A 23,904-nucleotide genomic window follows, 5' to 3' on the forward strand; every position below is an offset into this window, starting at 1 on the left:
GTTATCTTTCAGGAAACCATGAGAGATTATAAGAATTTCTCTCCACATTACCGCTGTTCTACTCCATAATCATCCTGTTTGGTTTGTCTGTTGCGACTGAGGGGTCGCTGGGTCCCCTGGACTGGCAGGAAAAAAATGGGGTGGGGGAATGAATGAACAGTGCTTTCCCATCACTGCTCCGGTGTGTGTGTTTGTGTGTGCTCACTAGTTTGTGTGTGCTAATTTCTAACTGCTCCTAGTGTGTGTGCGTGTGTGTGTATGTGTGTGTGTGTGTGTGTGTTCACTGCCAACGAATGGGTTATTGCAGAGTCCTAATTTCCCCTCACGGGATTAATAAAGTATCAAAATATATGAAAATAAAAAACTGCACTGTCAATTATTTGCGCTTGTGTTTTGAATTAACCTCAGATGTCATTTCTCAGGGAAGATATCTTCAACTCCAGCCTGCCTCGTTATATATCTGGATCTCCTCCAGGGCTCATTACTTCCTGTCTTCCCGTAAGTAGACCGCGGCGGGATGAAGGTAATTAGAGGATGCAAATGCTTCTGTGCAAACCAGGCTAACACATAAACAAACCGCAAAACATGAAGATTAAAGTGCAGTACATCATGTGAGCCTTGTGTAGAAAAACAGGTTTTCACAATGCAGCCATTCAGTACAGTCACTATATAGGCCTACAATTGATGTGCTAAGTCACAGTCCAGTCTCCAAACTGGTAACTTGCAGAATAAGAAAAAAGTAATACTCTTCTGATGCAAACTGCACCTCTCTGGTGTTGTGAGTGCTCCTGCAGTACTGTGTAGGGAGAGTTACTTCTTCTCCAGCTGACAAAGCTTCACAGAGGATTCCTTCTCAACGCCAAAGCAAGGAAAGAGAAGCCCACGTAAGTTTTGGGCTGTAAACGTGTGGAGCGGCATTGCAGTGTTGGAGACGCTGTAGAATGTAAGTGTCCCCTCCAGCTGGTCCAAGAACACACCAATCCTGGGGGAGGAGATTTGGGTGTTGACTTCATGTTCGACGTTGTTGTGCCAGGCCGTGCATTGGCTGTCGGCACAATGCAAGCTCCAGGAGCTGGCGTTGCGCCCAAGGCCGCACTCCAGGCCCCGACCCCTCCGGCAGAGTCCGTCCAGGGCCACACCGATGAAGACGCCCCTCCCCCTCCACTCCACCTCCCAGTAGCAGCGTGGCCCGACCAGGCCCTCCACACACAGCACCTGTTCCCAGTGCTCAAACGCCTTGGAGAGGCTTGACCTTCGCTGACGCTGCCCACTCCACGTCGCCTTCCTGTTGCCATCAGAGAGCTGTAAGGACGGATTGGCTGTCTCAGGATTCAGTGACAGTGAACAGGTGTCTGAGGTGGGTAGATGGGGGGGGGGGGGTTATGAAGAGTGAGCAACACACATGGCGTTATACAGAGTGTCCTGTCAGTATTTGTACACCTGTGTTCTAAAATTGCACATTTTTTAAACAATTGCAGATGGAAAATCAAAGTAAGCAACATTTATGTCAAGGTGTTCAATGTGTCATGTAGTTTGTTTGATTTGAAATAGACTTCATGACTTTGAATTATCTATGGTCAAAGTTATGAATTATATGTGTCAAAGAACTGTGTCTGTAGTGGGAAGACTTACACTGCAGCAAGTCCTCTCTGGTCATAGAGTGGTCCGTAAGCTTTGTCTGGTACACTGTGGGGGTACCAATATGTCAGGGATTAGGAGGATGTCTTCAAACTCTCATTTAACCCCAAAAGCAACACTGGTGAGCAATACACTCAGATTTGTACTATATTAGCACCTATGGTGTTTGACTGCCTGATCTCGGCTGAAGTAGCATACTCACAGGGTTTGTTTCTTGGTCCATGCCATATGGTTGACTGGGACCTTGCTGTGGAAGTTTATTTGAACATTAAAAATTGGGGATCAAATGCAGGGTTTTGAGGTCTGCTTTTTCTCATTACAAATATATATGCCGTGTAGTGATGCCATTTGTACCCAAACTGTCTTCACTAATATTGATGTCTGTCTGGTCTTCAGCCAATGTTTGAGCAGACGCTTTACACCAGAGAGAGGTGAGACTCACCTACGAGACGTGGAGGCTTTGGCTTGTTTAGAGGTTCTTGTGATTCCCTTTCTTAAAAATACAAAAGGGTTTTGTCAAATTCAAAACAATTCAGAAAGATTTCCTACTTTTTTACATTTATAAACCACTTTCTGTCTTACCTCTTGGGGGTATGGCTGGTACCTGTTAACAAAAGATGTATTAGAAGACATGTAATATGTTCATGTGTCAAGTTTCTGGTTTTGATATAAAAACAGAATCATTGTAATACACAATATATGTTTGCAGTGACTGATTCACGGATTTTTTTTACTTAGGTGAGGATCTACAAAGTAATCTCTGTTTGCTACAATTGTGTTTCCTCCCCACCCCTCATAAATATTATACATTCCTTATTGATGTCACATCAGACACGCACCAGTGGCACATCCCTGCCAAGGCTGGTTGAACCTGTTCCTCTTTCAGTCAGAGCTTTTATTTAAAAGAACTGACACATATTCAATACATGGGCACATATAATCTCAATTTTCTAAATCCGGTCAAGCAATCTTAATTCAATCTTAATTCTTATTCTAAATGATCAGAGCAACTTGCTGAGTAACATTAGACTTTAAGACTTCACCTCACCTGATATCTCATGTGATCCTCATCTGGGACTTTGAGATCTACGTGTCTGACTACAGTGACCTTCTTCTTATTGACATCTAGTGCTGAAGTAGGGAAACCACAGAGTTATGCAGGAACTACTGACCTGTAATGAACCTCAAATGCTTAAGTGTTAGGTTATGAAATATGGATGTACTGTATTTAAATGTCTACAAACCTAAAAACCCTACCTGGTTTAGTGCGTGGTTTGACCATTGGTGGGGGTAGAATATGTACATCATTAACTGTGGAGACATGAAAATGGCTTTGATTAGAAACCATGACATGACCTTGAGATGTTCCTCTTCAATGAAATGCACTATTTTGAAAATGTCATCATTAAAAATCATATGTATGTAATCATATACATGCACCTTGCTGTTTAATGTTCTCGATGGCTTTATCACATATTTCCACTACACTAACTCTCAAATCGTTCATGTCGGTTTTAACAAACGAAAACAAATGGTTGTTATTTGTGATGACTGGGGGTTGTTTTCCTTGTTGCAGCAGGCTCTTGATGTCTTGCAATTTCTGTAAGAAAAACAGAAAGTGAGGCGAACAGATAAATCATGTGCAACCCTTTCACTTCTGACAGAGTCAAATAAATCATGTTTGAGCAGCAGGTTCTGAGGGCACCTTCAGTGCTCCCTACCTGAAGGAACTGTGGATTGTCCTGCACAGGGGGACCAGGACTCTCCAGCTCAGTGTCTTTCCTCCTCAGAATGGAGATCTGTCCGATGATCTGCTTTTCCTCCCTCTCTGCCCGTTTCAGAATGGCTCTCTTCCTCTCTCTAATGTGCTCTCGATGCTCCCTTCTCTTTTCCTCCAAGGTGCGCAGCAGCTCATCGAAAATCCCCTCACTGTCTAGTACTGCTGTCTCGGCAGATTTCTGTGGTTGGGGGGAGATGAACCTCTTATGTGGCCACTGATAATATTGATGCTTCTTAACCTGTCAAGGACATTCACAAGTCACCACTCACCTCGAGGGATATCATTGCACTTCTCAGCTTTTCCAGGTCCTCCTCTCTCTCTTTTGTCTGTTTCTTCAGTCTTTCTTTAGTGTCAGTGAAATCACGCTTTATTTGTACAAAAACAACTTTAATAACCACCTTCTGAAATAACTGCTTCAGTGGAACAGGTCAAATTAGTATCGATGAAACAGCTCTGTTTTTCACTCAACAAGTGCTAACTGAGTGGGTTGTTCATATGTGAACACGTTATTCCTGCTTTACCCACTCCTTTGGTCTGACATATTGCCAAAATGCGACATGTGTGTTGAATGGATTCAATTCGGTTTCAATTGAATTCAGAAACGGCAAAACTTCTAACACTGCCTCACCTGAATCTTCATCCTCTCAACCCCCGGCAGTTTACTCCTTAGCTCAAGGACTTCTTGAACCATGATGGCCAGAGCCGTGTTCTTGCTCAGGCTGGGCCTTCTGGTGAGGGTCCTCTTACACTGGGGGCAAGAGTAGATTCCCGTGTACACCTCCATGTCCCAACACCTTTCGATGCACTCCACGCAGAAGTTGTGTCCACATGGTAGAGTTGTTGGCTCAGATAAATAGTCCTCACACAAGAGACATTTAATATTCCCCTCCATCCTTAAATGACCGGCCATTTTCCACCGAATGAGTGAGAGACAGGCAGGTTTGAACGTGTTGTCATCCAACAGTGTTTCGCTTTTCTACAGGAAGTGTCCCTGTGTGTGAGAATCATTTGGAGCATGCCAAAGGCGGTGGTTCTAACATTCCCAGAATATTTAGCAGTCTTGTTTCCTCATTGTGTAGCTGTTTCGCATGTGTAGTAATTCCATGTAATCTTCCAAAGCTATTTATTGATGTAGTATTGTATTCAGATGAAGCTGAGATGGTGACTTCCAGTTCCTCCAGTTGCACTGCAGATCACTGAGTGAGAGACTCGCCCCCACCACCCACCACGACTTAAGCTGCTCCCTAGATGGAAGACTCTCCTCTTCTCCTCCCATCCCTCTCTCTCTCTCTTTTAGCCTTTCCACTATCTCTTTCTTGCCCTCTCCCTCCCCCTTACCACCCAGGCGAGCAATGTTAATATTTCACACTCTCTCTTGGATGTTACTGCAGCAATGCAGAAAGTGCACGAGGTAGAGAGAGGGGGGGGGGAGGGGGAGGGGGGGGGAGAGGGAGAGGGAGGGGGAGGGAGAGAGAGAGAGAGAGAGAGAGAGAGAGAGAGAGAGACAAGAAGGTGCCTGGAGGCTGAGTATGTGAAATAAAAACAAATTGGGGAGCGTATGGAGATAGTGGAGGGAATCATTGAGAGGAGAGGGATATGGAGTGGGAACAGCGCACTTCTGCCGTTAATACCATTCAGCTGGCAGACACGCTGGTATTTGGTCTCAGAGAAAGAGAGAGAGAGTTTGCAGCAAACAGCAGCGATGTTGCTGCAAACCGAATGCAGTGTGCAGGGGCTGCTGCTCTGCTTCTAGCCCCTCTCTGTCTTGCTTCTCTGGAACACCTCTTCTCGTGTTGCATAACCATGGGAACCTGAAGGGATGATGATGTGGGTTATGTGGAACTGATCAGCGGCTGAGATGAAAGGTCTTGGAATATTCCAGAATCTGACCGCAGATTGATCATACATTAATCACAGTTTACATTAATCATACATTAAATTAGACTAATGCATGTTATTGCTGTTATTAGAGCTCCTCATAGACGCTGAATATTAATCAAATGATTGTGTTGTAGAGTGTAAATAAGTGTAAATAAGAAAGTGTCTGTGTGTGTATTGGGTTATAGTATGGTCTGACTCTCCTACAGGGATAAAAAACAATCCAGTCTACTTTCAGCTCGTGAAATATTCATGATCATGCTGGCTAATGAGAATCAAAACATGCAATTAACGTACGGCTGCATTGTCCACAAGCAGTAAGTGCTGAGTTAGAACGCTGGGAGGAGTCTCTAAGCTCATTAAGTATAGTACGTAAGTAGTACAGATCTTTCATCTGTCTGATGGTGTTGGTTCATCATAGATTCTCTTTGACCAGAGACGCTCAGGCTAGCATGGAGCTGTGAGCCTGAGCGTGTGCAGATGAAGTCAGCCGCTCTGCTCTTCTCATTGCAGTGTGAGGCTGGTGACACAGATGTGTGTGATGGGATTCAGTTCCAGCCGGTCGCGTTACTCCTCCACTGAGAGGGGTTACCGTACACACACACACACACTTATTTTATGTCTCTCTCTTTTTCTTTTGCCCTCATTGTCTCTCTTTTTCCTATTTTCTATCCATCAGCCTAGTTTCTCTCTCTCTCTCTCTCTCTCCCTCCCCTGCACTCCACAGGGAAGTAGAGAGAGAGAGTGAGATTGAGTGAGAGAGATGGAGAGAGAGAGAGAGAGAGAGAGAGAGAGAGAGAGGGGGGGGGATGCGGTGAATGAGACGAGGAGAGATAGAGAAGAGCAAGGAGAGGAGGCAGAGCTTGCTGCAGATCCACTCCCTCTCCCCTCCCCTTCCATTGAGGCACAGAGAGCCTTCTCGTTTCCTGTGCCTCTCCTTCTCCCTCCCTCTCTCTCTCTCTCTCTCCCTCTCTCTCTCTCTCTCTCTCTCTCTTTTTCCTCCTCCTTCCTTCGGAGCGGGATTACATGAAACACAAGTTCTCCCCGTGAGCAAATTAAAAATACCCACTCATGTTTTATTGAGTATCAAGCCTCTAGTCAGTCAAGTGCCTTCTCCGGTGAGTGCAACTGTGTATGTCTGTGTGTGTGTGTGTGTATGTCTGTGTGTGTGTGTGTGTGTCCAGTACATGCACACTTGCACAGAGTGCGTGTCCACGCATGAGTTTGAGCGTGTGTGTGAGTGTGAGCCTCTTCCTTGGCATTCCGGCAGGTCAGAGCGGAGTGAGTGAGGTTCTCCTGAGCGGACCATGCTGAGGAAGAGGAGCTCCCAGGAACAGCTGATGGACCGCGAGGTGCTGCTGGATCTGGACTACACCAGAGAGCCCCAGAGTACCGCGGACAGCTACGGGAGCCTGCAGAATGGAGGCTTCATCCCACCCAGATTTGTGAGTGCCTTTTCCCTGCCTTTTCCACCTGCGCTCCCTCCCCCGTGTGTCCCTTGTTGCTCTGGATAGTCTCATTGATGTTCTTTTCATTGTTGTTGTGTGATGTGAAGAGATAGGAACAGAGGTGTGCACATAATATAACTGTTTACTCTATATGTTACTCTCTCTCTCTCTCTTTCTCTGTATCTGTGACTCTCTTTCTCTGTATATGTCAATCTCTCTCTCCCTCTTTCTTTCTTTCTTTCTTTCTTTCTTTCTTTCTATCACTCTGTCTCTGCCTTGCACAACTCCCTTATGGCACTGACTCTAATTGCCATTATCATTTCCCCTTGCATGCCGTAGTGCTTGCTGTAATGGGCTGTAACACAGGGGTGAATTTGTTTGCCCTGCTGTCTAATGTGAGGAGTTAAAATGAATTGCAGCAGTACTCAGCTCCCCCTTATGCTGCACTTCTCCTTACATGGTTTCACCTGGTTGCAGCTCTTGGAAACCTAAACACCACACACACACTCACACACACACACACACACACACACACACACACACACACACACACACACACACACACACACACACAGAGACACACACACACACACACACACATACACACACACATACACACACACACACACACACACACACACATACTTACACATGCGCACACACACACACACACACACACACACACACACACACACACACACACACACACACACACACACACACACACACACACACATACATACCCCCAGGCTTTGAGCTAAAGTATATTTTTTACTGTTTTTTTATGCTAATGTGGGGCTTAATGGCTTTCCCTCTGGGTGTCATGACGATCTTGTCAAAACCTGCGTACTGTTGACAAAACCTGAGCCTGTACTTCTCCCCAAACCCCTGCTGTGCACCAGCCATCGTCTGTCCTGCTCATCTCGTTTCAGCTTACGGCCGCCAACGATGATGACGATGATGACCCCATCTATACCCACAGCTATAACCCACAGAGTGAGCCCGCCACACCGCCAAAAGGAAATTACTTCAGAGATGGAAAGACCAAAATAGGTGATGAGATGATTGTCATTAAATCTGGGTTCAGTGCACTGATCCATGAAGTCTTGAACTGATATGTCTGTGATTTATTGAATGCAAGAGATGACACAGACAACACTTGCCTTTCTTAGCTTAATACATTACATGACATTACATTCTCAATATATTGAATGTAATTAATGTTATTGATTAAAGTGTTCAAAAATATACAAACGTTAACTGCAGATGTAGGTGTAAAGGTAGAGATGTTTATGTTGTGATATTGTAGTCTCAAAAGATAATGTAAAAGCCTGGCTTGATGGCTCTGTTGTGATCCAGACTTTGTGCTGGTGTGGGAGGTGAAGTCGCGGCGGAAGCGGCGCTCCCGGGGGAAGTCTCAGGGCGAGGCGGGGGCGCCCGGCGAGGAGGCCGCTCAGCAGGAGAGCCGCTCGGAGAAGAAGAAGGCCATGCAGGCACGGGTCAGGGAGAGGTTCATCCACCACCTCCAGACCTCCGGCCTGCTCCTGGAGAAGGTAAAGACCCCCAGTATATCATCAACCCCACCACCTCCTCCATCCACCCCACCACCCCAGTATATCATCAACCCCACCACCCCACCACCTCCTCCATCCACCCCCAGTATATCATCAACCCCACCACCCCACCACCTCCTCCATCGACCCCCAGTATATCATCAACCCCACCACCCCACCACCTCCTCCATCCACCCATCCCCCCACACACTGTAAGAGAACAAACCCAGAGGGAGCCTTGGAGGTGATGGATTAGAGACACATAGAGACACGCTCCATTGGACCTACACTAATTACACTCAAATGCATTTGACCTTCACAAGGACTTAATAATGGATTCCCATAATCTTTAAAGACTGATAACAATTGCAGATTGCACCTTATCACCTCAATAGATGCGCTGTGATTGAAGGCCCACTGGACTGTGTCCAGCCCTCTAGAGTTAGGCTTGTGATCCATCATGTGAACGGCCTGTGTGTTTCTATGTTGCTTGACCACTCTCGACCATTTCCATGGTGCCTTCAGGAGGAATCAACCAGTGCAAAGAAGACCGTACACTACCTGAAGCTCAGCGCGCCCTGGGATGTGATGGTGTTCTACGCCGAGGAGCTGTGTCTCAGAGCGCCGCTCCAGGTGAGGGACCATGGGTCCTCCTGAACTATTGTGCTGGAGAGGAGCCTCCATATAAATTACACTTAAGTGGAGCTGGGATCGTAGGTCCCTGGTGGCAAGCCCAGGGATTAGGCTGCATGGAGGACTCCTTGAGGCAGAGAAACAGCTTCTGCATTATTTAAGAGGCATTGCATGGAGATGATTCACACAAAAGAACGAGTTGATAGTAAGATTTCTTCTACTTATGCACACATACACACTGACACTTGTTCCCCCCTCCACTCTCTCTCTCTCTCTCTCTCTCTCTCTCTCTCTATATATATATATATATATATATATCGCTCTCTCTTTCTCTCTTCTCTATCTGTTGTGGTCATTATTTGCAGGCTCAACCAAATCCAGAATTCAACACATCTGCCCGGGTGCTTCAGAAGCTCTGTGTGCCCAACATCATGGCGGACTCTGTGCCAAACAGGCCAGTGGACTACTACACGTGTGCCTTTCGCAAATCTAAAATGGACAAGTGAGCACCTCCTCCACCTCTGGCATGCCAAAGAATGGGCATGAAAGGAATAGCACGTTAAATGCTAACAGTTACACACCTTCATATCCCTCTTGTTTTCAGGTTTCTTGGCTCCGACAACCAAGACACCTATTTCACCAACACACAGCGACATCGTATAGTGAGTAGAATGCTATGGTGTTTTTCAGAGAAAGACATTGAGTAACATTATTTAAACCATCTGTAACAAGTGTAAGTGGTAGGTCTATGTGTAAGTTCAAATGTGAGGACTGTGGTGTGCAAACGTGTTGACAGCACATATGGGACGGTGAGACACAAACGCGACACAATCTCTGTTTCCTGAACGCTGTGCAGGTGTACGAGATTCTTGCGCGGGCCCCGTACGGCAAGCGCAAGCGGGCGGAGGTGGGGGTGGCCAGGCTGCTAAACGAGGGGGCCTTCACAGCGGCGTTCCCCCTGCACGAGGTCAGCCATGAGCCCAAGCTTCCCTTTCTCTTTCTCTTTCTCTTTCTCTCTCTCTCTCTCTCTCTCTCTCTCTCTCTCTCTCTCTTTCTATCCCTCTTTTCTCTCTCTCTCTCTCTCTCTCTCTCTCTATCTTTCTCTCGCTCTCTCTCCCTCCCTCTCTCTCTCCCTCCCTGGTAGCCAGCTGGTACGCTCCACCCTCGCACCGGCTGCTCACGACTGACTTTTGACTGCTTTCCAGGGCCCGTTTGAGTTGCCCAAGGACGGGATCCCACCCGACCAGCTCAACCCGAGGCAGGTTCTCTACCAGTACTGGGCCCGCTGGTCAAAGTGGTGCAAGTACCAGCCACTGGACCACATCCGGGAGTACTTCGGGGAGAAGATTGCTCTCTATTTTGCATGGCTTGGTGAGCAAGCATTTTTTTCTTTGTTTTATTGGGCTTTTGTAGTAAAAAAGCACTGCCGTATCACAGTTAAACAGTTGATAAAACTGTACATTTGTAATTTCTAAAAGTCTTGTTGCCATGGTTATCTCTCCTCTCCCTGACATGCTGCATTATTGTGGTGGTTATTAGATCACTGAGGGGAGGTCTCCTCCGGTGAGGATCAGCCACTGCAGTGTAATTCATCCATCCACCTTTGTGTGCCTGCAGGTTTCTACACCGCATGGCTTCTCCCTGCGGCCCTGGTCGGTACGTTTGTCTTCGTGTCGGGGATCATGACCATGGCCTCCAACACACCTGCGTGAGTGGATCTTAACCCGCACACTCCAATGGCCCCGCTGACAAACTACAGCCCTCTCTATCAATCCCATTACATAAAACGTATTGTTTTTTAATAGCCATTGTTCCTCTGTGCCGTGTGGGAGAGAGAGAGAGAGAGAGCGAGAGAGAGAGAGAGAGAGAGAGAGAGAGAGAGAGAGAGAGGGATAAAATAAAGGCTTGTCAGTATGCCCAGTGCCTTTCTTCTGTTGCCATAGCAACAGCTGACCAAACCTTCGGTAGACGGGCCATAGGTGTCGGCTCCTAATTTATTACACCCCGGAGAGGACAGAGGGAAATATCAATGAGGAGACACAACACAAATAGAGAGAAAGACAGAAAGATGAATGTGCTTTGTGATTGTTGGTTTATGGGTGTGTGTGTGTGTGTGTGTGTGTGCTGTGTGAGAGACAGAGGGAGAAGGAGAGCTGATGAAATCACTAGCATCCAGAAATGCCCTGTAATGGAATTACTCATGCATTCCTCTGGATATTACCGTTATTGATTCCCGCATAAAACAAAGGGCATTAGCCCTCCGGTTATACTGCACTTCTGTCATTTTCACAAATGTTCCGTTTATTGTTGAATGTGCCATGGGAGTGTGTGCACGTACATGTGAGTGAGTGTGTGGTGCGTGTGTGCATACATGTGTGTGCGTGTGGGTATGTGAGAGAGTGAGTGTGTGTGCGTCTGCATGTGTGTGTGTGTGTGTGTGTGTGTGTGTGTGTGTGTGTGTGTGTGTGTGTGTGTGTGTGTGTGTATGTGTGTGTTTGTACGCACACAGTGAAAAGCTCCTTTTCAGCAGCATTTCCTGAGGGGCACCATAAGGAGGCTGAGTGATCAGTTCCTCTGACCTCCATCTGAACTCCTCTTTTCCCACCAGAACTCCTCTGTATTACCCACTAGCTCATATGCTTTACTTACAGGCATGCAGTGGACTTCCCACATACATTACCACAGATATAATGGTCATTATGGTGTTTTGTACATTTGATAACATTATAATGGCAGGATAATGTTCCATTCCATTCCCAAGTAACTCTTGCTGTATTCAAAAGGGTGTTTGGAACTGGAACAAGAGTGAGTCAACACTGTTTTTTTCTGCACTATATATGGCACCTGCTTACTCTTACTGTCATCAGAGATTCTTTTATTCAGATGGCTTGTCAGAGACTAGAGTTACTGTGTCAGACATGTACCTGTGGACAGGAGGTCTGCGGGACTCCATGAATCTGGCATTGGAGATAGATGACATGATGAGCATGTTTAATGCATTACTCAGGTATGAGTGTTGTGTGTGTGTGTGTGTGTGTGTGTGTGTGTGTGTGTGTGTGTGTGTGTGTGTGTGTGTGTGTGTGTGTGTGTGTATGTATGTGTTTGGCTCTGCAGTAAAGAGATCTGTGAGAGCGGCGGGCGTTATCTGATGTGCCCACTCTGTGAGACCTGCAAGCCCTGGAACATGTCAGACATCTGTCCCATGGCCAAGGTAGGATTGCATTTCTTGCAAAGTTTCACTTTACTTTTTTTGCAGTGTGTGTGTGGGTGTTTGTGTGTGTGTATGTGTGTTTGTGTGTGTGTGTGTGTGTGTGTGTGTGTGTGTGTGTGTATGTATTGCCACATCTTGCTCTTCCACCCATCATTTGTGTGCATAAGATGCCAACATGCAAAGCTTCACTGACTTCTTCACACTAAAGCTATGGGTGGCACACTGATGGTTAGAGGCTCACATCTCTGTGCTCAGCGTTTGTATCGCTTCCAGCTATATTTGTACCCTGTGTCAAATCCAATGAGCCATCTGCTAAATGAATTAGTCTGGATGTGGCTCTGCAGCCAGAAGGGGAATCTGCTGTGATCTCCGTCTCTCTCCCTCTCCTGTGCCTGTCTGCAGGTGGGCTATCTCTTTGACCACCCTGGCACGGTCTTCTTCAGCATCTTCATGTCCCTGTGGGCCGTCACCTTCCTGGAATACTGGAAACGCAAGAACGCCACTCTGGCCCATCACTGGGACTGCATGGACTACCATGAAGAGGAGGTCTGGCACGGATTCCCCCTTTTACTGTATTACAGGGTGGACGAGGGCCAAGTCCTTGAGAGAGGGCATGCTTTTTTTATTATTTTAGCATGGCGCTCCTAATTCTGGCCTCAGGCATGGGGATTTTCTATGATGTGAAACCCAACAACCTTCCTCAGTCCTGATCAATAATTGGTTAGCTGTGAGAAAAGGCCAGTTGCTCATCATCGATTCCCCATTGAATGTAATTAGTGTGAGAATGAAAGTGGAGGTTTGAGTGATTCCCTGTGACCTGCCACTATACTCGTTGTTAACCTCAGCAACACTTCTGTTGGCGCCGTGTTCTACCCAGGAGCGTCCTAGACCTGAGTTTGCCGCCATGGCCCCGAGTATGGAGCAGAACCCGGTGACCGGGGTGAAAGAACCCTACTTCCCTGCGAAGGCTCGATTTGCGCGCATGCTAACCGGCTCCATGGTCATCATCATAATGGTGAGGCCTTAGCGAGAGCACTTCTTCATGGCCTGAAATGCCCATAGAGGAAGATGTGTTGAAAGTGTGTGGAGTCTGCACTTTTGAAATGATTTACGTACTTGTCTGTTGCGCAGTCTGTCATATTGTTCCACGTTATTGACCTCTCTCTCTCCCTCTCTCTCGCTCTCTCTTTCTCTCTCTTTCTCTCTGTCCTCCTCTCAGCTGTGTGTAGTGATGATCTTCCTGGTGACTGTCATTATGTACAGGAGCATAGTGAGCGTGATGATGTATGAGAAGGGCGGCTCAGTGTTGCGGACTCAGGTACACTCTGATTTAAGGAGCTGCACCTCAGCACCATCAGCAGTTTCACCCCATTCCCCGCTCTGACACTCACTCACAGCCCCGCCAGCACTGCTGTTCACTCCCACTTATGTCATAGGCCTGTGGTGTTGTGTGTTGCGCATCTTTTATGTATGTGTGGTCAGTGTGTTCGTGTTCTTCTTCACCATGGTCATTTTCTGTGATCACTTATAAATAGTTCCTGTTTCACCAGGAAAGTTCAAATTTGGGATTCAAATATTTCTGTTTTTGAAACGTTTTGAGTGCATGTGCCTGTGTTTATGTGTGTTTTTTTACTGTAAGTCATTTATGGTATCTGTGTGTGTGTGTGTGTGTGTGTGTGTGTGTGTGTGTGTGTGTGTGTCCCTTTGTGCATGCATGTGTGTGGTCCAGGCCGCGAACATCGCCAACATCTCCAGCAGCATGGTGAACTTGGCCCTCATTCTGCTGATGGGGCAGGTGTACACTGCACTAGCTGAGCAGCTCACGAAATGGGGTAAGCTACCACACATGCACACACACACACACACACACACACACACTCCCCCCCCCCCACACACACACACACACGCACACACACACATTCACACACACACACACACACACATACACACACACACACACACACACACATACACACAAACAAACACAAACCCGTACCCTGAGAATACCGCTCAGTAAGGACAATAACAGGTAATTCGAGTTGTTACCTTCCAGATCATTCTTCTCAGTCACCACACCCTATGGGGAGGAAAAGTGGACTCTATGAATCAATAAACCATTCCCTTTTCATAAGCACTCTTGTCTGAGTCCCCGGAGTCAAGTATAACAAACCATTTGTGTTGCAGTGAGTTGTAATGACCTCTGCGTCTTTTGTTATTTCAATTTCCTGCTTCATGTATTTTAATTGAGGTGCTGTACTTTTTGCTGTTGGCAGAAATGCATCGAACACAAACCCAGTATGAGGATGCGTTCACCTTCAAAGTGTTCATCTTCCAGTTTGTGAACTTCTATTCATCTCCTTTCTATGTGGCATTCTTCAAGGGAAGGTACATCATGAGATATATTTCTGTCTATTTATTTATCCTTATCTGCTCTTATGTGTCTGCTGACAAGAGATTTCATGAATACGCACACACACACACACACACACACACACACACACACACACACACACACACACACAGAGAGAGAGAGAGAGAGAGAAAAAGAGACGGAGAGATAGAGAAAAAGAAACAGAGAGAGACAAGGTTCAGTGGCATGCATTATAAGCTTGAGACCCAGTGCTGTGCTGAGTACCGTATTAGAGCATTAGAGTATTAGAGTCTTTCTCTCTGGTTTAAGTGTGTGTTGTCTTTCTCTCTGGTTTAAGTGTGTGTTGTCTTGATCTCTGGTTGAAGTGTGTGTTGTCTTGCTTTAATTGCAGATTCGTCGGCTACCCTGGCCACTATGGCACTTTGTTTGGGATGAGGAATGAAGATGTGAGTACCATCCTTACTTTACACTCCTCATGGTTGGAAATGATTTATCTGATGCACCTGAACTTATTTGACTGTGGTTTGCTCTCGTCAGTTGATAAGGTGATAAGGTTGATAAGTGTGTGTATGTTATGTTTTTCAATGCGGATGTGTTGTGTGTTTTTCAGTGTGGCCCGGGAGGCTGCCTTATTGAACTGGCAGAACAGCTGTTTATCATCATGGTGGGGAAACAGCTCATCAACAACATGCAGGAATTTGTGATCCCGTAAGTGTGTGTACACACACTCTCTTTCTCTCTCTCTCTGTCTCTCAACACACACACACACCCACACACACCTCTCTCGTTACTTGATTCTGGGTCCTCGTCCATAATTCAGGCAATCAGAGGACTTGGCTTATTTTAAGAAGCTGTGAATGCCTTTATTTCCCATAACTAATGTGAAATAGCGATGCTCAATATATACACAAGGCAGAGGCGCTGGTGAAGATTGCCCTCCGTCAGTAATGGGAAAGAGGCTGGCACATCTTCATTACTGGAGGAGAAGACACAGTGTCTGCAGCAGGATTGCAAATGAGTGCAGTGTTGCATTATGCCCCCACTGGTGCAGTATTGGCTCTGACAACAAAAGGGGGCTGCAGTGGCTCATTCTGGGGCTTGTGTGTGTGTGTGTGTGTGTGTGTGTGTGTGTGTGTGTGTGTGTGTGTGTGTGTGTGTGTGTGTGTGTGTGTGTGTGTGTTAGGGATGCAATGGTACAAGGTGCCCACGATTCGGTATGTAGCACGGTTTTTGGGCCACGGTATGGTTTAGGTATCTTTACATTTAGGAACATATTTATACAATGAACTGTTTCAATCAATCAATCAATTCAATCTTATATAGCGCTTCTCTAAATACCCGAAGTCGCTTTACAGAGTCCAGAGTCCAGTAGTCATTCATACACAGTCATACCGGTGGTGGTAAGCCACATCAGTAGCCACAGCTGCCCTGGGGCAGACTGACAGATTATATAGACAAATAACAGTTTCTATTAAGAATTTTTTTTTAAATGGCAGCATTATTAACTAGGTCTGGCTTCTGTCTCTACTTCAGTGAGGTAGCTTTCTCTTGCTCTTGAGGTCCAATTAGGGGAGAGAGCTAGATAGAGTGCCAGTGCCAATTTGTTTTACATTTCTCTCTATGATGTTTCATAGAGCTTTGCTGCTGAAATGTGTGCGGGAGGGGACATTGTAACGGGGTTAATTTTGTTTCCATCAGGTTACATAATCCCAAGTCAGTAACTGCCGAATAGGGCTGTAAATCTATGAATACTCCCACTGCTTTTGTTTTTACCTCTGCCAAGGAGGTTATGTTTTCGATGCAGTTTGTTTGTTTGTTAGATCGTTAATCTGAAAGAAGGATCACACCAAAACTGCTGTCTTGATGTCAATGAAACTTGGTGGAAGGTTGGGCCAAGTTCAGGAATGACTCATTCAATTTTGGGGCAGATCTGACCCTCGGGGTGGCTTCACGATTTAGTTTCACTTCTGCTAATGTTGTGAGATAAGGCATTGGGCTTTGGCCCCATGTATCCCACCTGGGATATGACTGTCAGATGGCCACGTAAATGAGACTCTCAGACACCATGTTTGAAGTGTTTCCACTCGAGTAGTCAACAGTGGCAAAGGCAATGCTTGCAAAATGTATTCTGATTGGTTTCGGTCTTCTTACCCTCTTCATCGTATTGAAAGCTGAATACAAAATGTTCCCACACAGCTGTTGCGAAAGACGGCGGTGCCTCTTCAAATTTTCTTCTTTCTGTCAAGTTGGAGTTCAGAGAATTTTCCCCCCTCTCTTCTCCAGCTCCTATTTGCATACGGAGCGCTGATAGGCTGAAGGGAAGTTCTGATAGGCTCTAGAGAAGTTCTGATAGGCTCTAGAGATGTTCTGATAGGCTCTACAAATGTTCCGTGGATCTGAATGTACAAAGTGTGTGCAGTCTGCAGTGCAATAAGCACATTTTGGAAATGAAAGGAAAATGACAGGCATATCGTAGGACTGCGTATTGAACCGTAGGGCATGTACTGATCGCTTCGACATAATACCGCGTCGCTGCATCCCTAGCATAGGTGCCTATGTGTGTGAGTCTGTATGTTCCTGGGTGCCCTTCTATATTTATGCGTATACATCCAGTGTAGATATGAGTGTGATTATTTATGTGTGTTTCATTATACACAAACATAAACACAAAAGTGTGTGTGTGTGGTGAGATGTGGTTTTGATACAGAGAGAGAGAAAGACAGTGACATTTCTGTGTGTGCTTGTGTATTTACATAATTTTGTAGGAATGTGCCTGAATCTCTGCATAAGTATCTCTGTATTTGTGTGTGTGTGTGTGTGTGTGTGTGTGTGTGTGTGTGTCTGTTTGTCTGTGTGTGTATGTGTGTGTCTGTGTGTTTGTCCCTGTCTGTGCACAGGGGAGGAGGTTTATTGTAGAGAGTAGGAGAGAGAAAAAATAAGTGATTTGTGTGTTTTCATAATTCTTTTTTCAGTAATGGGCTTGTGCCTGTGTACATAAGTATCAGTGTAGATGTGTTTGTACATGTGTATATGAGTGTGTGTGTGTGTGTGTGTGTGTGTGTGTGTGTTTGTGTGCATGTGTATATGAGTGTATGTGTAGATGTGTGTGTGTGCATGTGTAGATGTGTGTGTGCATGTGTAGATGCTTGTGTGTGTGTGTGTAGATGTGTGTGTATGTGTAGATGTTTGTGTATGTGTGTGTGCATGTGTAGATGTGTGTGTGTGTGTTTCCTACGGTGCACTCTGTTTTCAGTTGACTTAAGCTAGCTGGTCTGTGCTCCTTCAAACAGCATCACAATGTGACGAGAGGAGGGGGAAACTGTGTCTTCTAAAAATGAGAAGCTTTTAACTCCCAGAAGTGAATAATGCATTAGGAAATCCAGACGCAGCAAAACCCATCCCAGAAAGATACTGTGGAGGGACACCCACAGCTAAATCAACCGCAAACCGGCTCTCAGCTCTACTCTCTCTCCCTCCCCCTTTTCCTGGTTTTCCCTGCAGGAAAGTGAAAGCGTGGCGGCAGAAGAGGGCCTTGGCGTCTGTGAGGAAAGCTCAAGTATCCCATGAGCCCCAGCGGTGGGAGCAGGATTATGAGCTGATTGAGTGCGAGGGGCTGTTTGAGGAGTACCTGGAGATTGGTTAGTCCAACCAATCAGGATTCAGCAGGCAACTGCAACACAGCACTCAAACTGCTATTGTTATCATATAGCATATGTTATTGAATGCACAGACTCTATAAAGCCCTGTCTGAATGCACAGACGCCACAGTGTTTGGTCTTAAAATCTTTGGTCTTATGATTTACTGTCCCAATGTGAGAGGGGTCATTCTATATACTCAATTTTTTAATGTATGTTAATGGCATTTACCTGAGAGTGTTGAACCTATTCACATCCTTTATGCACTCATATAAATCAATTCAGTAACATTGGCTCCTGTCCCGGCTGGATGTCAGCATCCTTGTCCCATTAATTGCATCAGCATGCTGGCTTTTTTGCAGTCTTGCAGTTTGGCTTCATCACCATCTTTGTGGCCGCCTTCCCTCTGGCTCCACTCTTCGCCCTGCTCAACAACTGGGCCGAGGTGCGGCTGGATGCCCACAAGTTCGTGTGTGAGTACCGCCGGCCCGTGTCCGAGCGCGCCCAGGAGATCGGCGTGTGGTTCACCATCCTGGAGGCCCTGTCTCACCTGTCCGTCATTGTCAACGTGAGTCTTCGGTGCAGCGTACCTGCTTTCTCTGTCTCACCTTTATCTCTTACACACTCTCTCTCTCTCTCTCTCTCTCTCTCTCTCTCTCCTCTCTCTCTTTCTCTCTCGGCCACTTCTGTAATGTTCAGTAGGTCATTCACTGTTGTCTACACACTATGCTTTACTACCAAGCGTGGGTTTCAGCCCTAAATAGAGATTAGCCTCTGGTTTCTTCTTTTCTGATAATCTGTGTCACTGATTTCATGTAATTCAATTTCATTGAATTAAAATTAATTCAATTGGTCAGAAGCTGCATTTAACTCTGCTATCCTCTGCTGTACTATCATGTTCTATTCCATTTTCATTTGTCTTGTCCTCCCCTATCTTGTCCTGTCCCGCCCTGTCCTATATTTCACTCTTGTCTCCCCCTCATGCAGGCTTTCCTGATTGCTTTCACCTCTGACTTCTTGCCCCGACTGCTGTACCAGTATAAGTTTGACAATGAGTTGCAAGGCTATGTGAACTTTACCTTGGCCTACTCTCCGCCCAGCTACAACCACTCTTCCCTCGCCGTGTGCAGGTAAAACAGCAGCATTAACCAAACGGACAATGAAGTGTTAAAGTTCAGCCTCTAACAGGAGAAGTGTTTATTTCAGTTTATCACTACGTCATGAAAAAGACAATGATTAAAAAAACAAGACTAAACTAATATTGTATGGATAAAGTAAAGCTCTTCTATGAAAACAACTTTTCACAGACAATTTGAAAGCCTGCTTTAGGGCTCTGACCTTATGTCATATAAAAGACTCACAGCAACAGACTTGCCACCTTTTTTTCCAGGTTCACTCAAGATTCAAGATTCACTTTATTGTCCCACATTGTAGGAAATTTGGCTCTGGCTCATGCTGCATCCATGAAGAAAAACACATCACATACATAAATGACTGGGGAAGATAGCTAGAGACAACAGGAAACATACATGTTCAAGGTTCCAGGGTACAGAAAGAATACCATTAACACTGACCTGTTGTTTACGGTTGGTCAAAAACGAGAGATACAATCTAATAACAAGGGACATGGATATTCAGCTCATCCGGCTTCTTAACTAATAGTGGCCATACAGTATTAAATGTTGTTAAAGTGCTCAGATATAGATGTAGCCTACCATGGCTGTGACAACATCGTCTCTACCTCTAGTACACCTGTAAGCAAACTGAAAAGGATGGACAGCTGACTTCTATTTTCACAAGGCTGATAATGATTTTTTCAAAACATTTCATAACAGCAGAAGTCAGAGCAACTGGTCGATAGTAGTAATTTTCCTTTTTAGGAACAGGAATAATAATACATTTTTCCTTATGGAACAGTATGCAAGTTCAAAGACTTCTGGTAGATGGGGCACCAGGCCTCTGCAATCTCTTCACTGCATGATTTCAGCAGGAGCCTGGGGATGCCAATCACATGGAAAAACAAGACCTGCTGCATGAAGTGGCTTATATCTAAAACTGCCACTAGAGGGCACTGTTGTTTCACTGTAATCGGATTGCAGAGCTTGTGGTGGTGTCAGTAACCTGTTCCTTTGCCTTGCCTTTGCTCCTCCTCAGATACAAAGCCTTTCGTGATGAGACTGGAAAGTACACTCTGGTGTACTGGGAGCTCCTAGCTGTCAGACTAGGCTTCATCATTGCATTTGAGGTACAGCATATGCTTTCCATGTTCTATTCTTTCCCCCACGGTTGTTTCTCCTCTGTAGATACAGCCTTGTCAGCAACTCTGCGAGAGACCTTTGAAGCCCCCACCCCCCCTGTCTCCGCAGCACGCTGTATTCTTTGTGCTGCGGGCCATTGACTGGATGGTGCCGGATGTGCCCGAGTCCCTGGAGGTGAAGATCAAACGCGAGCGCTACCTGGCCAAACAGGCGCTGGCTGACAACCAGGAGGCCCTGCTGGTGAGTCGCCTCTTGGCCTCCAGCCCAGGTCAGTGGACACGGTGACGCACACACACACGCACGCAAACGCACGCCCGGCCACCGCCACACTCGTGGTCGTTTGGCCCGCACGCTCCACCTTCATCCATCTTCCATGGACCCTCCATCAGTCATCCTGTCATGGACGTCTGGGGAACACAGCTCGGTGTGCTGTGGCGCAACCCCACCCCCCATCCATAAACCACTTGTTTATGTTTTTCTCCTGTCCATGGCCATCATACGACAAAACATACGTCGGGTCAAGCAAGGTGCCACGCTGTAGCTTTAATTTTTAAGTGAGATCTCCAGACCTCCAATGAAAGCAGTGTGCCATTTGTCACTTCAAAACAAAAACAAGACATTTCAAAACATAAAACGGATCCTCACCGATCCTGAGGTCGCATTCAGGTACGGCAGATGTCATTTCTTATTGTGTGACTAATAATCACCACTGTCGAGGCCCCTGCAGTCCTGCTCTCACAGTTCTCCAGCCCCACTGGCTCCTTGGTCTGACCTCAGCTCCCATTTCACTGCCTCAGCCAGTTTTCCCCTTGTCCGTGAAACACCATCTTCCCCAGTGTTCTCCACGTGCTTCATCAGGTCCCCTCTCCTCCCTCGAGTCCCACCTCCTGAACAACAGCAAGCGCAACCAAAGCGTCTTCTGTGTGTTCCTGTGGAGAATTTTCATGGTAGAATCAGAATCAGAATCAGAATCAGAATTGTTTTTATTGCCAAGTAAGTTAAGGCCTACCAGGAATTGTCTCTGGCATATTGGTGCAGACAATAAGCATAAAACCTTGTAAGTACTACAGAACATAAGAAAAACAATATATAAAAAATATATTTTGAGAGGCATGTTTGGTGTTACTGTGCCTCCTCGTGCTCCAGTTCAGATGACCTCCATGTCCTCCCAGTCCTCTCAAACCAACCCAGTTTACACGCAGTCTGCAACTGTCCCAATCAGAAATAACTTGTTTTGGAAAGCCGCTCTCCCATTAGTCCTGGTCCGGATGCATATTTAGCTGCCATTTCTAGGCCATGGCCAGAGATAGATGCTTTAGTAGCAGGTGATAGGAAATGTGATTTTTTTTCCCCAGCACACATTTCAGCTAACCTGCTCATGGCTGTGTATGGTTTGCTGTTGCAATACAAAAGTCATACAAAATAAGTGTCACATTCAGCTGGCAAACTTCCAAAGACACTAGAACAAATGGCAGGCGTGAGCATCCAGGCTACACAGCACATGTTGACTACTATGATCAACGAAGCATATCTCAGGCAACCTCCTCTGATGTGTTGCATCGGCTGTTTCCTTATACCTGTAAAGCAGTGTTATAGCTGCTGACCACCAACCTATTATATTCCACGTCTTTTTTTTTGTGTGCCATCAGTGGCGTTCCGTGCTGTGCCATGATGTGTGTGTGTGTGTGTGTGTGTCCGTCCCCTTGTTCTGACCATTACACTGTGTTTCTCGTGGTGCTTTGGTCTCTCTTTGTTGGTTCTGATGTTCACTGAGAGGTCCTACCAGAACAGGTAAGTACAGGGACTAGGGTGAGTAGAGATTCTCTCAGGTCATCATGAAAGATGGACATCTGAGTCTTGTGCATAGTACACTAGTGACTGTATTGATATACAGAATTAAAATCGATTCAAGTCTATTCAAAATAGGTATCTGGTATTTCATATTTTGGCTGACGGTTTGAAAACTGGTAATATGACATTTGATGCATTTTTTTCTTTTACAGTCTAAAATGTTGTACATTATTTCATGTTCACGTAGAATAGCAAGTACATCTGAAATTGTATTCTTTGTTTTCACTGTCCTTCTCTTTATTCTTCCTTTTCCTCTGCCGCTGTCTTTACCCCACACTGTGCCTCCGCCTTGAAGCAAGCAACGCTCCTGGCAAAATGAAGCGATCCTGTAGGAAGGGCATGCGGCCAGGTGAGAGCGGCATGGCAAAGGGAGGACCTGACGTCCTTAGCACTGATTCGGCTGGGACACCTTAGCATTTCTGCAGTCTGACAGTGAAACGTTTTTGCACACGGTCCGATATTCGTCAATCACACAGGACTTTTATGTGTGGTTGTGTTTGTGTGTATGTGTGTAGGAGGAATGTCGATGTGTGATTGTGTCTGTGTGCTGGCTGATTGGGAATATTGTAGTTTCATGTTGTACAGTGCACACTCGTTATGCCAAATTCGTTTGATTTCCTCCAATGTCACCGTTTACCTCTGGCTCAAATCAAGTTACAACTATCCTTACTCTCTCTGCTCAAGCAAGTCCAATGCGGTTCTATCATGTCAAAGAATTACAAAACAGCAAGAGGATACATGTTCTGCTTTGCAACAGTACTGCTTCAGTATACATATGTTGTACACAAATATAGATTTGTACGAATGATTAAATAAGCAAATGATTCTTGTCTGATATTGTATCAGTTAAAATGGCTACTGTAAAGCATTGCTGTAAAAAGACATGCTACTGTAAATTATAATTGTAAACACGACTGAGCTCGTAATGCAGATGGTATGTTTATGTGTAGGCTGTTTTACTGTTTGATTACATTTTTGGAAATAAAAAATCAGTTTGAATGTTCAACAGAGAATAATGTTGGCAAGTGATTGTAATGGGTTGTTTGCCAGGAAACAGACTGGAGTAGATGGCAGTGGTTGGTACAAAGCCTTCTCTGTCACAAGTATCTTATCCTGTACTTATCTTCGGAGGGAACACTTGCAGAATATGCCCCAGCAAGTCTGGGGCCTGGATGATAAGTTGCAGTCATTAAATCTGGGTGTAAGCGAAATGATGTTAGGTGCCAGTTGGCTACGCTTCTCCTGGTAGCTGAGGTGCTCAGTGGCACATCGCATTTAAGCCTTGTATCATGTGTGTTGGCCTTCCTCAAGCAGTTGCCAAAGTCTTTATTAACTTGACCTCAAAGTCACCTCCATGACCAGGTCATTTTCCTTTACTTTCCATCACTGTCAAGAAAAAAACGGAGGAGAGACAACGATATGATTTATTAGGAGCTGAGAGGAGACAGGTGTTCTGTTAATGATTTCTCACTTTCTATACCCCCTTCTTCTCTCACTCAATGTCTCTCTCACTCTCTAAAAAAAACAAGAGTATGGCCCAGGGCTCATTGACTCTCCCCTCTCTTTTCACTTATTCTCTCCCTCTCTCTCCTTCCCTCCCTCTCTCTCTCTCTCTCTCTCTCTCTCTCTGTCTCTCCTTCCCTCCTT

The 23,904-nt window shown here is 45.7% G+C and overlaps 2 protein-coding genes across 4 annotated transcripts; one reads left to right on the top strand and one right to left on the bottom strand.

Moving 5' to 3' along the window:
- Positions 1–810: 810 nt before the first annotated feature.
- Positions 811–4,828, bottom strand: LOC105898938 (E3 ubiquitin/ISG15 ligase TRIM25-like). The gene is made up of 11 exons (XM_031565534.2): positions 4,047–4,828; positions 3,688–3,783; positions 3,360–3,596; positions 3,079–3,238; positions 2,896–2,949; positions 2,687–2,769; positions 2,221–2,242; positions 2,081–2,131; positions 1,796–1,885; positions 1,633–1,686; positions 811–1,352 (listed from the first exon to the last, which is right to left on the bottom strand). Exons 1-11 carry the CDS (start codon positions 4,326–4,328, stop codon positions 811–813), a joined length of 1,671 nt encoding a protein of 556 aa, XP_031421394.1. The 5' UTR covers positions 4,329–4,828.
- A 1,345-nt stretch (positions 4,829–6,173) lies between these two features.
- ano11 (anoctamin 11) lies at positions 6,174–23,273 on the top strand. 3 transcript variants are annotated; one of them, XM_031566362.2, is made up of 24 exons: positions 6,174–6,414; positions 6,567–6,741; positions 7,677–7,797; positions 8,104–8,297; positions 8,823–8,930; positions 9,296–9,432; positions 9,535–9,592; positions 9,787–9,897; positions 10,136–10,301; positions 10,548–10,638; positions 12,045–12,141; positions 12,544–12,687; positions 13,019–13,156; positions 13,361–13,459; positions 13,871–13,973; positions 14,415–14,526; positions 14,904–14,958; positions 15,123–15,220; positions 18,014–18,150; positions 18,511–18,716; positions 19,136–19,278; positions 20,303–20,393; positions 20,515–20,674; positions 22,553–23,273. In XM_031566362.2, exons 2-24 carry the CDS (start codon positions 6,604–6,606, stop codon positions 22,669–22,671), a joined length of 2,826 nt encoding a protein of 941 aa, XP_031422222.1. In that variant the 5' UTR covers positions 6,174–6,414; positions 6,567–6,603; the 3' UTR covers positions 22,672–23,273. The 3 variants fall into 3 exon arrangements, with proteins under 3 accessions (XP_031422222.1, XP_031422223.1, XP_031422224.1); XM_031566363.2 differs by having other exon boundaries at positions 6,572–6,741; XM_031566364.2 differs by having other exon boundaries at positions 20,515–20,646; positions 22,553–22,677.
- The last annotated feature ends 631 nt before the right edge of the window (positions 23,274–23,904 follow it).

The sequence above is a fragment of the Clupea harengus genome, chromosome 4, assembly GCF_900700415.2.
Source record: "Clupea harengus chromosome 4, Ch_v2.0.2, whole genome shotgun sequence".
In the NCBI taxonomy this organism is placed as follows: domain Eukaryota; kingdom Metazoa; phylum Chordata; class Actinopteri; order Clupeiformes; family Clupeidae; genus Clupea; species Clupea harengus.